The 12,399-nt window shown below is 45.7% G+C and overlaps 1 protein-coding gene across 3 annotated transcripts in view; it reads left to right on the top strand.

Moving 5' to 3' along the window:
• Positions 1-12,399, top strand: part of RNF10 (ring finger protein 10) — a 48,052-nt gene that overhangs the window by 16,325 nt on the left and 19,328 nt on the right. For all 3 annotated transcript variants that reach the window (XM_011948551.1, XM_011948553.1, XM_011948552.1), the window contains 4 exons: positions 3,918-4,117; positions 6,125-6,215; positions 9,057-9,241; positions 9,321-9,457. In XM_011948551.1, coding sequence (XP_011803941.1) covers positions 3,918-4,117; positions 6,125-6,215; positions 9,057-9,241; positions 9,321-9,457 — 613 coding nt within the window. The remainder of the gene's footprint in view (positions 1-3,917; positions 4,118-6,124; positions 6,216-9,056; positions 9,242-9,320; positions 9,458-12,399) is intronic.

Here is a 12,399-nt window from a genome sequence, read left to right as displayed (position 1 = left end):
TTTTTGTATTTTTAGTAGAGACGGGGTTTCACCGCGTTAGCCAGGATGGTCTCGAACTCCTGACCTCATGATCCACCCGTCTCGGCCTCCTAAAGTGCTGGGATTACAGGCTTGAGCCACCGCGCCCGGCCTAATTTATTATTTTTGAGACAGAGTCTTGCTGTGTCACCCAGGCTGGAGTGCAGTGGCGTGATCGTGGCCCACTGCAGCCTTGACCTACTGGGCTCAAATCATCCTCCCACCTCCGCCTTCCAAGTAGATGGGACTACAGGCATGCATCACTAAGCCTGGCTAATTTTTAAATTTTTTATAGAGACATTGCATCCCTGTGTTGTCCAGGCTGGTCTCAAACTCCTGGCCTCAGATGATCCCTCCCCCCTTGGCCTCCTAAAGCCCTGGATTGTAGATGTGAGCCACTGCGCCCATCCTAGTTTTTTTGAAGTGGAATTTTGCTCTTGGTGCCAAGAATGGAGTGCAATAGTGTGATCTTGGCTCACTGTACCCTCTGCCTCCCGGGTTCAAGCGATTCTCCTGCCTCAGCCTCCCAAGCCTGACCTTGGGTGATCCGCCTACCTCAGCCTCCCCAAGTGCTGGGATTACAGGCATGAGCCACCACTCCCAGTTGCCCATCCTGATTTTATTTTTAAATTTTAGATTTTATTTTTTAGACACAGAGTCTCACCGTGTTGCCCAGGCTGGAGTGCAGTGGCTCTTCACAGGTGTGATCATAGTCCACTGCAGCCTTGAATTCCTGGGTTCACGTGACCCTTTTCAGCCTCCTGAGTGGCTGAGAGTGCAGGTGTGCATCACCGTGTCTAGCTTTGTATTTATTTTTAAAGGTTGTATTAGTCCATTTTCTCGTTACTATTAAGAACTACCTCAGACTGGGTAATTTATGAAGAAGAGAGGTTTAATTGACTCACAGTTCTGCAGGCTGTACAGGAAACATGGCTGGGGAGGCCTCAGGAAACTTAACGCAGAAGGTGAAGGGGAGGCAGACACATCTTAGGAGGAAGACTACGTAAGAGGAAGTGCTACGTAGTTTTTGTTTGTTTGTTTTGTTTTTTTTCGAGATGGAATCTCGCTCTGTCACCCAGGCTGGAGTGCAGTGGCACTATCTCGGTTTACTGCAACCTCTGCCTCCTGGGTTCACACCATTCTTCTGCTTCAGCTTCCCGAGTAGCTGGGACTGCAGGTGCCCGCCACCACGCCTGGCTAATTTTTTTGTTTTTAGTAGAGACAGGGTTTCACTGTGTTAGCCAGGATGGTCTTGATCTCCTGACCTCGTGATCCGCCCGCCTCGGCCTCCCAAAGTGCTGGCATTACAGGCGTGAGCCACCGCGCCCGACCAGTGCTACATACTTTTAAACAACCAGATCTCCTGAGAACTCACTGTCATGAGAACAGCAAGCGGGGAGTCTGCCTGCATGACCTAATCACCTTTCACCAGACCCCTCCACCAATATTGGGGATTACACATGAGATTTGGGAAGGGACAAAATCCAAACCATATCAAAGGTCATATACCATGTCTGTATGTATAGAATATCTCAGAGTATATTCATTGCCTCTGGAAGAGAAATTGCCTTTCATCATATCTCTGTTTGTATGTGCAAGTGCTGCTTAGCAAAAATCTTCAAATTTGACTAAGCAGCAAAAGCCTGAAGTTTGCCTTTCCTTTGACCCAATAATTCCTCCTGTACATTCAAAAGAAGTAATTGTAGGTGCTCAAGTATTTGTGCATAAATGTATCAAAAAATGTGTTTCTCACAGCATTATCTTGAAACAATGGAAAAGCTCTCGAACAATCTGTGCCATACAATAGGGCGTTAAGCTCTGGTATACCCATGCAACATCATGAATGGTATGCAGCTATTTGAGGTGACTAGCGAAGTGTTTATAACATGAAATGGGAAAGGGGAGTTGGGAAATGCCCTAGCTGACTTCCATTCATTTTACTGCTATTTGGGAATGTCAAGAGGACTGAAATACATGTTGATGTGATTTCTTCCATCTTTGCTTGCAGTGGTGTTTCTCGTATGGTTTCTTGGCCAACCTTATAAACTGTTGCTGAATCTGCTGATTGGGTTTATTTCTGGACACAGAGCTAGTCTGCCTACATATTCCAGTTCTGTCAGTTTTAATTAACAATGAATAATTGTGTCTTAGATGGGAGGTCTGGTAGGATCCAGAACCTAGGGCAGTTAGCAGCTCTGCCTGCAGGCCACCTCCAGAGTGTGGCTACACAGGCTCACTTTGCCAGAAGCAGACCAAAGAACAAGTAGTTAACAAGAGTGAAGGTGTAGGAGTCCTATGGGACTGTTGAAATGGGACTGTTGAAAATATTAATCCAGTTAAGTAAATCTTTGTGATTCAAGATAGCTAGACGCATTCATGCTGGGTTTTGTCCTTGAACGGTTAACTGTCACTTAGCAGGGCAGATGAAACAGTTTAGTCCTGTTGTAAAGGCTCTTTTCTCCTCTTCACTTCCATTCACTCTTGGGGTAGGCTTTTGTATTACCCCCTCCTGGGAAGGTCTTTTGCTTTAAGCCTGTTTTAATTGTTTTGTTTTTTTGAGACGGTTTCGCTCTTGTTGCACAGGCTGGAGTGCAGTGGCATGATCTCAGCTCACTGCAACCTCCCACTCCTAGGTTCAAGCGATTCTCCTGCTTCAGCCTCCCGATTAGCTGGGATTACAGGCGCCTGCCACCACGCCCGGCTAATTTTTTTGTATTTTTAGTGATCGCCCACCTTGGCCTCCCAAAGTGGTGGGATTACAGGCGTGAGCCACAGTGCCCAGTCTTATTTAATTTTTTTTTTTTTTTTTTTTGAGACTGAGTCTTGCTCTGTCGCCCGGGCTGGAGTGCAGTGGCCGGATCGCAGCTCACTGCAAGCTCCGCCTCCCGGGTTCATGCCATTCTCCTGCCTCGCCTCCCGAGTACCTGGGACTACAGGCGCCCGCCACCTTGCCCGGCTAGTTTTTTGTATTTTTTAGTAGAGACGGGGTTTCACCGGCTTAGCCAGGATGGTCTCGATCTCCTGACCTTGTGATCCGCCCGTCTCGGCCTCCCAAAGTGCTGGGATTACAGGCTTGAGCCACCGCGCCCGGCCTTATTTAATTTTTTGAAAAAGGAATAAAAGAATGGCTACTCCATATAAAAAGCAGCCTTTTTAGTTAATACTTTTTTAGAATTTTTTATTTTTTTCTGAAACAGGGTCTCTGTCGCCCAGGCTGGAATGCAGTGGTGCGATCTCGGCTCACTACAACCTCTGTCTATCTCCTGGGTTCAAGTGATTGTCCCACCTCAGCCTCCTGAGTAGATGGGATTTCAGGCGCCCACCACTGCCCCCGACTAATTTTTGTATTTTCAGTAGAGACGGGGTTTCGTCATGTTGGCCAGGCTAGTCTCGAACTCCTGAACTCAAGTGATCCGCCTGCCTTGGCCTCCCAAAGTTCTGGGATTACAGGCGTGAGCCACCGTGCCAGGCCTTTAGTTAATACTTTAAGCTATGTAGGCTGGCGAGGTGGCTCACGCCTATAATCCCAGTACTTTGGGAGGCTGAGGTGAGGGGATCTCCTGAGGTCAAGAGTTTGAGACCAGCCTGGCCAACATGGCGAAACCCTGTCTCCACTAAAAATACAAAAACTAGCTGGGCATGGTTTAATCCCACACGCCTGTAATCCCAGCCACTCAGGAGGCTGAGGCAGAAGAATCACTTGAACCTGGGAGGCAGAGGTTGCAGTGAGCCAAGATTGTACCATTGCACTCCAGCCTGAGTGACAGAGTGAGACTGTGTCTTGGGGGAAAAAAAAAAAAAGATTTGTGTAGAAGGAGGGTTTTTTTTTTTGGGTTTCTGCTGTAAATCAGTAAGTGTCATCCTAATCTGAAATACTGATTCATTCTCATTCTCCCTAGGTAGCAGAGGCTCAACGGGCAGAGTTTAGCCCTGCCCAGTTCTCTGGTCCTAAGAAGATCAACCTGAACCACTTGTTGAATTTCACTTTTGAACCCCGTGGCCAGACGGGTCACTTTGAAGGCAGTGGACATGGTAGCTGGGGAAAAAGGAACAAGTGGGGACATAAGCCTTTTAACAAAGAACTCTTTTTACAGGCCAAGTGAGTATTGCTACCCCTCAGAGAAAAGGGAAAGTGGGACTCTCTGGATAACTGTGGTGCCGCTGTGAAGAGGCTTTTTTAAAGCTATCGTGGGAAAGAAGCAGAAAGGGAATTGGTCTTGTTCTTTTTCTGTTTACCATTGCCCCACCCTTCCTTCCTTTTACCCACTTTCCAGGTGGATGTTTTTGGTACTTAATGCTTAAATAACTGTGTTAGTATCATGATGAGGTAGAAAGCATGTTTGGAATAGGACCCAGATTTGAATCTTGTTTCGGCCTTTGACCTTAGGTAACTTACTTAACTGCTTTGAGATTCAGCCTCTCTTTTATAAAGAAGAGGAAATTTTTTTTTTTTTTTTGAGACAGAGTCTCACTTTGTCACCTAGGCTAGAGTGCTGTGGCGTGATCTCGGCTCACTGCAGCCTCCGCCTTCTGGGTTTAAGCCATTTTTTTTGCCTCAGCCTCCGAAATAGCTGGGACTACAGGTATGCACACACCTGTCTAATTTTTGTATTTTTTTTTTTTTGATAGAGACGCAGTGGCTCATGCCTGTAATCCTGGCACTTTGGGAGACCAAGGCAGGGGTATCACCATATTGGCCAGGCTGGTCTCAAACTCCTGACCTTGTGATCCATCTGCCTCGGCCTCCAAAGTGCTGGGATTACAAGCATGAGCCACTGTGTCCGGCCAGGAAGAAGAATTTTTTTTTTTTTTTTTTTTTGAGACAGTCTCGCTCTGTTGCCCAGGCTGGGGTGCAGTGGTGCGATCTCGGCTCACTGCATGCTCTACCTCCCGGAGCTTCACACCATTCTCCTACCTCAGTCTCCCGAGTAGCTGGGACTACAGGCACCTGCCACCTCTCCTGGCTAATTTTGTTTTTGTAATTTTAGTAGAGATGGAGTTTCACCATGTTAGCCAGGATGGTCTTGTTCTCCTGACCTCATGATCCCCCTGCCTTGGTCTCCCAAAGTGCTGGGATTACAGGCATGAGCCACTGCGCCCAACAAGGAGGAGAAAATTTCTTAAGAGACAATTGAGTGACAAGTTGAAGTGCTTGGCATGTATTTACTCAAATATGATCCCCTTTTGTTTCCTTTTGTGTGGCCTTAGTCATAATTTAAGATTTGACCTAGGATCTAGACTGAAGTAACCTTTTTGTACTTTATATGAACTGGTTTCAAATAGTGATGACAGTGTTTTTTTTTTTTTTTTTGGTGACAGAGTCTCCCTCTGTCGCCTAGGCTGGAGTGTAGTGGCGTGATCTCGCCTCACTGCAACCTCTGCCTCTCGGGTTCAAGTGATTCTCCTGCCTTAGCCTCCTGAGTAGCTGGGACTACAGGCATGTGCCACCACGCCCAGCTAATTTTTTTTGTGTTTTTAGTAGAGACGGGGTTTCACTATGTTAACCAGGATGGTCTTGATCTTCTAGACCTTGTGATTCGCCCGCCTTGGCCTCCCAAAGTGTTGGGATTACAGGCGTGAGCCGCCGCACCTGGCCTAAGTTTTCTATTTTTAGTAGAGATGTTTCACCCTGTTGGTCAGGCTGGTCTCTAACTCCTGACCTCAAGTGATCCACCCGCCTTGGCCTCCCAAAGTGCTGGGATTACATGTTTGAGCCACGGTGCCTGGCCGAGAACAATCTTTTCAACTGTCTTGAAGACTAGCTATTTTCTGGGGTTCTAAGGGGTGAGGGGAAGTCTGGCTTACTGCTGTTTGATGGAGTCACAGTCTAGGTTAATTTTAGTTCAGGGGATGCCTTCAGGGAATTTGGCTGGACTTGGAAGCAGAAGAAAACAGTTCATGGATTTAGACTTCTGCCTGCTGAGTCTTTGGGTTCTTTCCAGAGCTGGAGTTCAGAACTGAGGCTGAGGTCCTAGTGCAGTGCCTCATGAACCAGGGCTGCCAATGACCTGCATTTGATTTCTAAGTGTAGATGACAATTTCTGCCGAGGGCTTATTGGTAGATTCTAACAGTCTAGCTTTTTCCTGTCTTCTTTCCTATTTCTAGCTGCCAATTTGTGGTGTGTGAAGACCAAGACTACACAGCTCATTTTGCTGATCCTGATACATTAGTTAACTGGGACTTTGTGGAACAAGTGGTGAGTAGCTCAGCCAAGCCCATAAGCTATGAATGGGAGACAGCACTAAATAAAGGCACTGTGGTGACGCAGCAGCTGTTGGCTGTGTTCACTGCTTGATAGCCTTTTCTGCCTGGCCTTTCTTTAGATGTTTCCCAGAGGTCAGTTCCTGGTTCTTCCTGGAGTCCATTTTGTGACTAACTGGCTCTGACCTGTAGGGATGGTGTATGAAAGGCTCTGATGTGAAGATGTGTAAGCTGGGAAGTAGTAACCCCTTACCCTCCTGACCTGGGTTGGGCTCATTACAGGGCCATTGCTTCAGTGGCAACCATTCATAGCAATCACTGTCAAAGTAGGCCTCATCTTTGTGGCAGGTGAGCACACGAATGAGCCACACAGTTGTACTTTTTTTTGAGACAGAGTCTTGCTCTGTCGCCCAGGCTAGAGTGCAGTGGCATGATCTTGGCTCACTGCAAGCTCCGCCTCCCAGGTTCACGCCATTCTCCTGCCTCAGCCTCCCGAGTAGCTGGGACTACAGGCGCCCGATACCACGCCTGTCTAATTTTTTGTATTTTTTTAATAGAGATGGGGTTTCACCGTGTTAAGCAGGATGGTCTCGATCTCCTGACCTCGTGATCCCCCCACCTCGGCCTCCCAAAGTGCTGGGATTACAGGCGTGAGCCTCCGCGCCCAGCCGTACTTTTCTTTTTTGAGACAGAGTCTCACTCTGTTGCCCAGGCCAGAGTACAGTGGCGTGATCTTGGCTCACTGCAACCTCTGCCTCCAGGGTTCAAGCAATTCTCGTGCCTCAGCTTCCTAAGTAGCTGGGATTACAGGCACCAGCCACCACGCCTGACTAATTTTTGTGTTTTTAGTAGAGAAGGGGTTTCACCTTGTTGGCCAGGCTGGTTTTGAACTCCTGACTGCAAGTGATCCACCCACCTTAGTCTCCCAAAGTGTTGGGGTTACAGACGTGAGCAACTGTGCCTGGCCCAGTTGTACTTTTTTTTTTTTTTTAGAAGGCAGAGTTTTGCTCTTGTTGCCTAGACTGGAGTACAGTGGTGCCATCTCAGCTCACTGCAACCTCCACCTCCCAGGTTCAAGAGATTCTCCTGCCTCAGCCTCCTAAGTAACTGGGACTACAGGCATAATACCACCATCCCTGGCTAATTTTTTTTTTTAGTAGAGATGGGGTTTCTCCATGTTGGTCAGGCTGGTCTTGAATTCCTGACCTCAGGTGATCCTCCTGCCTCGGCTTCCCAAAGTGGTGGGATTACAGACATGAGCCGTTGTGCCTGGCGTTTTTTTTTTTTCTGAGACAGTCTTGTTGTATTGCCCCAGCTGGAGTGCAGTGGCGCGATGTTGGCTCACTGTAACCTCCACCTCTTGGGTTCAAGCAATTCTCGTGCCTCAGCCTCCTGAGTAGCTGGGATTACAGGTGTGCACCACTATGCCTGGCTAATTTTTGTATTTTTATTAGAGATGGGGTTCCACTGTGTTGTCCAGGCTTGTCTCAAACTCCCAGCCTCAAGTGATCGACCTGTCTTGGCCTTCTAAATTGTTGGGATTACAGGCGTGAGCCACCACGCCCAACTTCAGTTGCACTTTCAAAGCCACTGATGTATTTTCTTTTTTTTTTTTCTTTTTTTTTTTTGAGATGGAGTCTTGCTCTATCGCCCAGGCTGGAGTGCAGTGGCCGGATCTCAGCTCACTGCAAGCTCCGCCTCCCGGGTTCACGCCATTCTCCTGCCTCAGCCTCCCGAGTAGCTGGGACTACAGGCGCCCACCACCACACCCAGCTAGTTTTTTGTATTTTTAGTAGAGACGGGGTTTCACCGTGTTAGCCAGGATGGCCTCCATCTCCTGACCTCGTGATCCGCCCGTCTCGGCCTCCCAAAGTGCTGGGATTACAGGCTTGAGCCACCGTGCCCGGCCACTGATGTGTTTTCTACTGAAGTTACAAACTCTTGGTATCCCCTTGTTGGTCCTAATAGAGTATCTGTTGAAGAACAATAATTTCAAAATGATGGGCCCTTTTTTTTTTTGTATGAGCAGGGGCTTTTGACCTTAAAGCTTGAACTCTCACTACTGTCAAAATGTATAAAATCATCTGAGAATGGCATAGAAGGCATAAAAACTTGTTTTATTTAAAAAAAAATTAGTCACATAAAGTGAAGTCTTTTTAATGTGTTCTCTGTTGGAAATTACTGGTAGATTACTTCTAGACCCTTTTTAGGCCTTTATGCATACAAATTAAGTTTTTTAATAAATGGGAATATAGTGATTTGTAATTTTTTTCTATGTAAAGTAGAACCCCCCAAATACCTGTCGTGTATTAGTTTTATTAAACCGTTATTATGGTTTCCTTAGTGATTTGCTTAAAAAGCTGTCATACAAAGCCGGGCGCGGTGGCTCACGCCTGTAATCCCAGCACTTTGGGAGGCTGAGGTGGGCGGATCACAAGCTCAGGAGATTGAGACCATCCTGGTTAACAGGGTGAAACCCCATCTCTACTAAAAATAGAAAAAAATTAGGCGGGCGTGGTGGCGGGCGCCCGTAGTCCCATCTACTCGGAGGCTGAGGCAGGAGAATGGTGTGAACCCAGGAGGCAGAGCTTGCAGTGAGCCGAGGTTGCGCCACTGCACTCCAGCCTGGGTGACAGAACGAGACTCCCTCTCGAAAAAAAAAGCTATCATACATGTATCTACACTGTTAAACAGTTTTAGGAAGATATGTTGAGTATAAGGATGTACAGGGATAGAGATGAGAGAGATGGGGATGAGAGAGTAGAGAGGCCTGTAACTTTAATAGTCCCTAATCAATTCTGCAAGCAGTGAACCTTCTGGTGGCATTTTGTTTCAGCGCATTTGTAGCCATGAAGTGCCATCTTGCCCAATATGCCTCTATCCACCTACTGCAGCCAAGATAACTCGTTGTGGACACATCTTCTGCTGGGCATGCATCCTGCACTATCTTTCACTGAGTGAGAAGATGTGGAGTAAATGTCCCATCTGTTACAGTTCTGTGCATAAGAAGGATCTCAAGAGGTGAGATTGAGACATTTACTCAGTTAGATCCCAGTCTGTTCACTCCTTGCCCTGCTACATATAAGTGTCCATGTTTCAGTGTTGTTGCCACAGAGTCACGTCAGTATGTTGTTGGTGATACCATTACGATGCAGCTGATGAAGAGGGAGAAAGGGGTGTTGGTGGCTTTGCCCAAATCCAAATGGATGAATGTAGACCATCCCATTCATCTAGGAGGTGAGTTCTTTAAATTTTGGGGACAAGTAATCCTGGGTACATCCTTTAAGGTGATTGAATAGATACATAGTGTCGGAAAGTTAAGTGTCTGGGCAAGGCAGATCTAGCATGTTCACATTAGTCATAGGATTCCAGTAGGTTAGCGTGGAGTTTGTACAGAGTAGATTAATTATTGGTTTCAAGTTTGTTTAATATATACATCCTAATTTTTCATTTCACAAAGTTTTATTACATAGTGTCTTTCACTGTGCCCAGTCTTAGGGATTCTGTAGTCAGCCAGTCTTGGTGCCTGTCGTCGAGAAACTCAGTAGTCTGATAAAAGAGACAGACTGGTAGACTGGCCATTAGGATAAAGAGTGTGATAAGTGCTCACAATGAATGCCAGAGATGTATTCCCTGTGTTTCATACAGAAGTGAGCATTTGATTAAAATAGCATTTCAGTCTCTGAGGAAAAGATAGATTTCTCAATAAATGGTATTGCAACAATTAGATTCCTATTTCATACCATTCATGAAATTAATTCCAGATAGATTGAAGAAGCAAATGTAAAAAATCCGAAAGTTTTAACCCTTTTATTTAAAAGAAAATATAATTTTTTTGTAAATCCTCAGATGTACATCTGTCTGAAGGATTGTGTGTTCTCATTTGGGTGGTAAATATGTGTGTGTAATATTTTTTTCCTAGTGATTTTGACTGTTTAACAACTTAAAACATTAAAAATGTGTGTTAATTTTAGAAAATTTCTCAGATATGGGTGGATTTTTGAGCCAGGCTGAAATGATAGACACTATAAAATATTGATAAATTTTATTTTTATTTTTATTTTTTGAGACGGGGTCTGGCTCTGTCACCCAGGCTGGAGTGCAGTGGCACAATCTTGGCTCACTGCAACCTCCGCCTCCCGGGTTCAGGCGATTCTCATGCCTCAGCCTCCCGAGTACCTGGGACTACAGGCGCACACCACCACGCCTGGCTAAGTTTGTATTTTTGGTTGAGATGGGATTTCACCATGTTGGCAGGGTAGTTTCGAACTCCCGAGCTTAGGTGATCTGCCCGCCTTGCCTCCCAAAGTGCTGGGATTACAAGCACTAGCCACCGTGCCCGGCCAGTTTGATTTTATGAGAATGAAACTTGTATCTGAGATTTTCTTTTTTTTTTTGAGACAGAAAAAAAAACATGAAATGAAAAATAAGCTGCAGAACAAGATGTTATTGTTTGTCGTTTATGATGAAACCTTTATTTCTTTTTCTTTTTTTTTTGAGACTGAGTCTCGTTCTATCGCCCAGGCTGGAGTGCAGTGGCGCGATCTTGGCTTACTGCAAGCTCCGCCTCCTGGGTTCACGCCATTCTTCTGCCTCAGCCTCCTGTGTAGCTGGGACTACAGGTGCCCACTACCACACCCGGCTAATTTTTTGTATTTCTAGTAGAGACGGGGTTTTGCCATGTTAGCCAGGTTCGATCTCCTGACCTCATGATCTGCCCACCTTGGCTTCCCAAAGTGCTGGGATTACAGGCGTGAGCCACTGCACCCCGCCAAAACCTTTATTTCTTTATAAACGTGGGTATGTAATTATACAGAAAAAGGTTTGAAGGATACATAATCAGATTTGCAAATGTTATCTCTGGGCAGATACTAGGATATTTGAGGGTAGGAAAACGGCATATCAAGGAGGTCTGAAATAAAACATTGTTTTAAGCTACTTAGAAAGTACAGAAAATGTGGGCCGGGCACAGTGGCTCACGCCTGTAATCCTAGCACTTTGGGAGGCCAAAGCGGGTGGATTACCTGAGCTCAGGAGTTCCAAACCAGCCTGGGCAACACGGTGAAACCTGTCTCCACTAAAATACAAAAAATTAGCTGGGTGTGGCGGCGTGCGTCTGTAGTTCCAGCTACTCGGCAGCTGAGGCAGGAGAATTGCTAGAACCAGCCTGGGCGACACAAGTGAGACTCTGTCTCTCAAAAAATAAATAAATAAATAAATAAAAGTACAGAAAATGTGGAGGAGGAAAGTAAAACAAATAAGTCATCCATGATCCCTTTATTCAAAGGCGCCCCAGAACCTTATCTATATATATTTTTTCTATGCATGTATATTTTTGTGAGATTGGGATTTGATTTGCAAGTCAGCATCTGTATTTCTCCATGTGCCTAACTGACCACTTAGAAAAACACTTCTAGGCTGGGTACGGTGGCTCACGCCTGTAATCTCAGCACTTTGGGAGACCGATGCGGGTGGATCACTTGAGGTCAGGAGTTCGAGACCAGCCTGGCCAACATGGTGAAAATCCATCTCTACTTTAAAAAAAAAAAAAAAATTTTGGTGTGGTGGCACGTGCCTAAATCCCAGCTACTCAGGAGGCTAAACAGGAACAGGAGAATTGCATGAACACAGGATGGTGGAGGTTGTGGTGAACTGAGATTGTACCACTGCACTCCAGCCTGGGTGACAGAGGGAGACTCCATCTCAAAATAAATAAAAAAGAAAACCATTTTCAGTGTCCACAGAATTTTGGTTAATGAACATACTATCATGTCATTAACTCTTTTTTTTGTCGCCCAGGCTGGAGTGCAGTGGCATGGTCATGGTTCACTGCAGCCTCGACCTCCTAGGCTCAGATTCTCCTGCCTCAGCCTCCCATTAATTAATTAATTACAATTTAAATTTAATTTAAAAATTAAAATTTTAAATTTTAATTTAAAAATTAAAATTTTAAATTTTAATTTAAAAATGTTAACTGGGCATGGTGGTGTAGTTAATTTTTTATTTTTGGCAGAGATGAGGTCTTGCTGTGTTGCTAAGCTGGTCTTGAACTTCTTGTTTTTTGAGATGGAGTCTCGCTCTGTTGCCCATTCTGGAGTGCAATGGTGTGATCTCGGCTCACTGCAACCTCCACCTCCCAGTTTCAAGAGATTCTCCTGCCTCAGCCTCCTGAGTAGCTG

This window comes from Colobus angolensis, unplaced genomic scaffold (assembly GCF_000951035.1).
Source record: "Colobus angolensis palliatus isolate OR3802 unplaced genomic scaffold, Cang.pa_1.0 Scaffold28, whole genome shotgun sequence".
NCBI classification, from domain to species: Eukaryota; Metazoa; Chordata; class Mammalia; order Primates; family Cercopithecidae; genus Colobus; species Colobus angolensis.
Note: the sequence above shows the minus strand (reverse complement) of the source record. Positions and strands in the feature narration are given on the sequence as shown.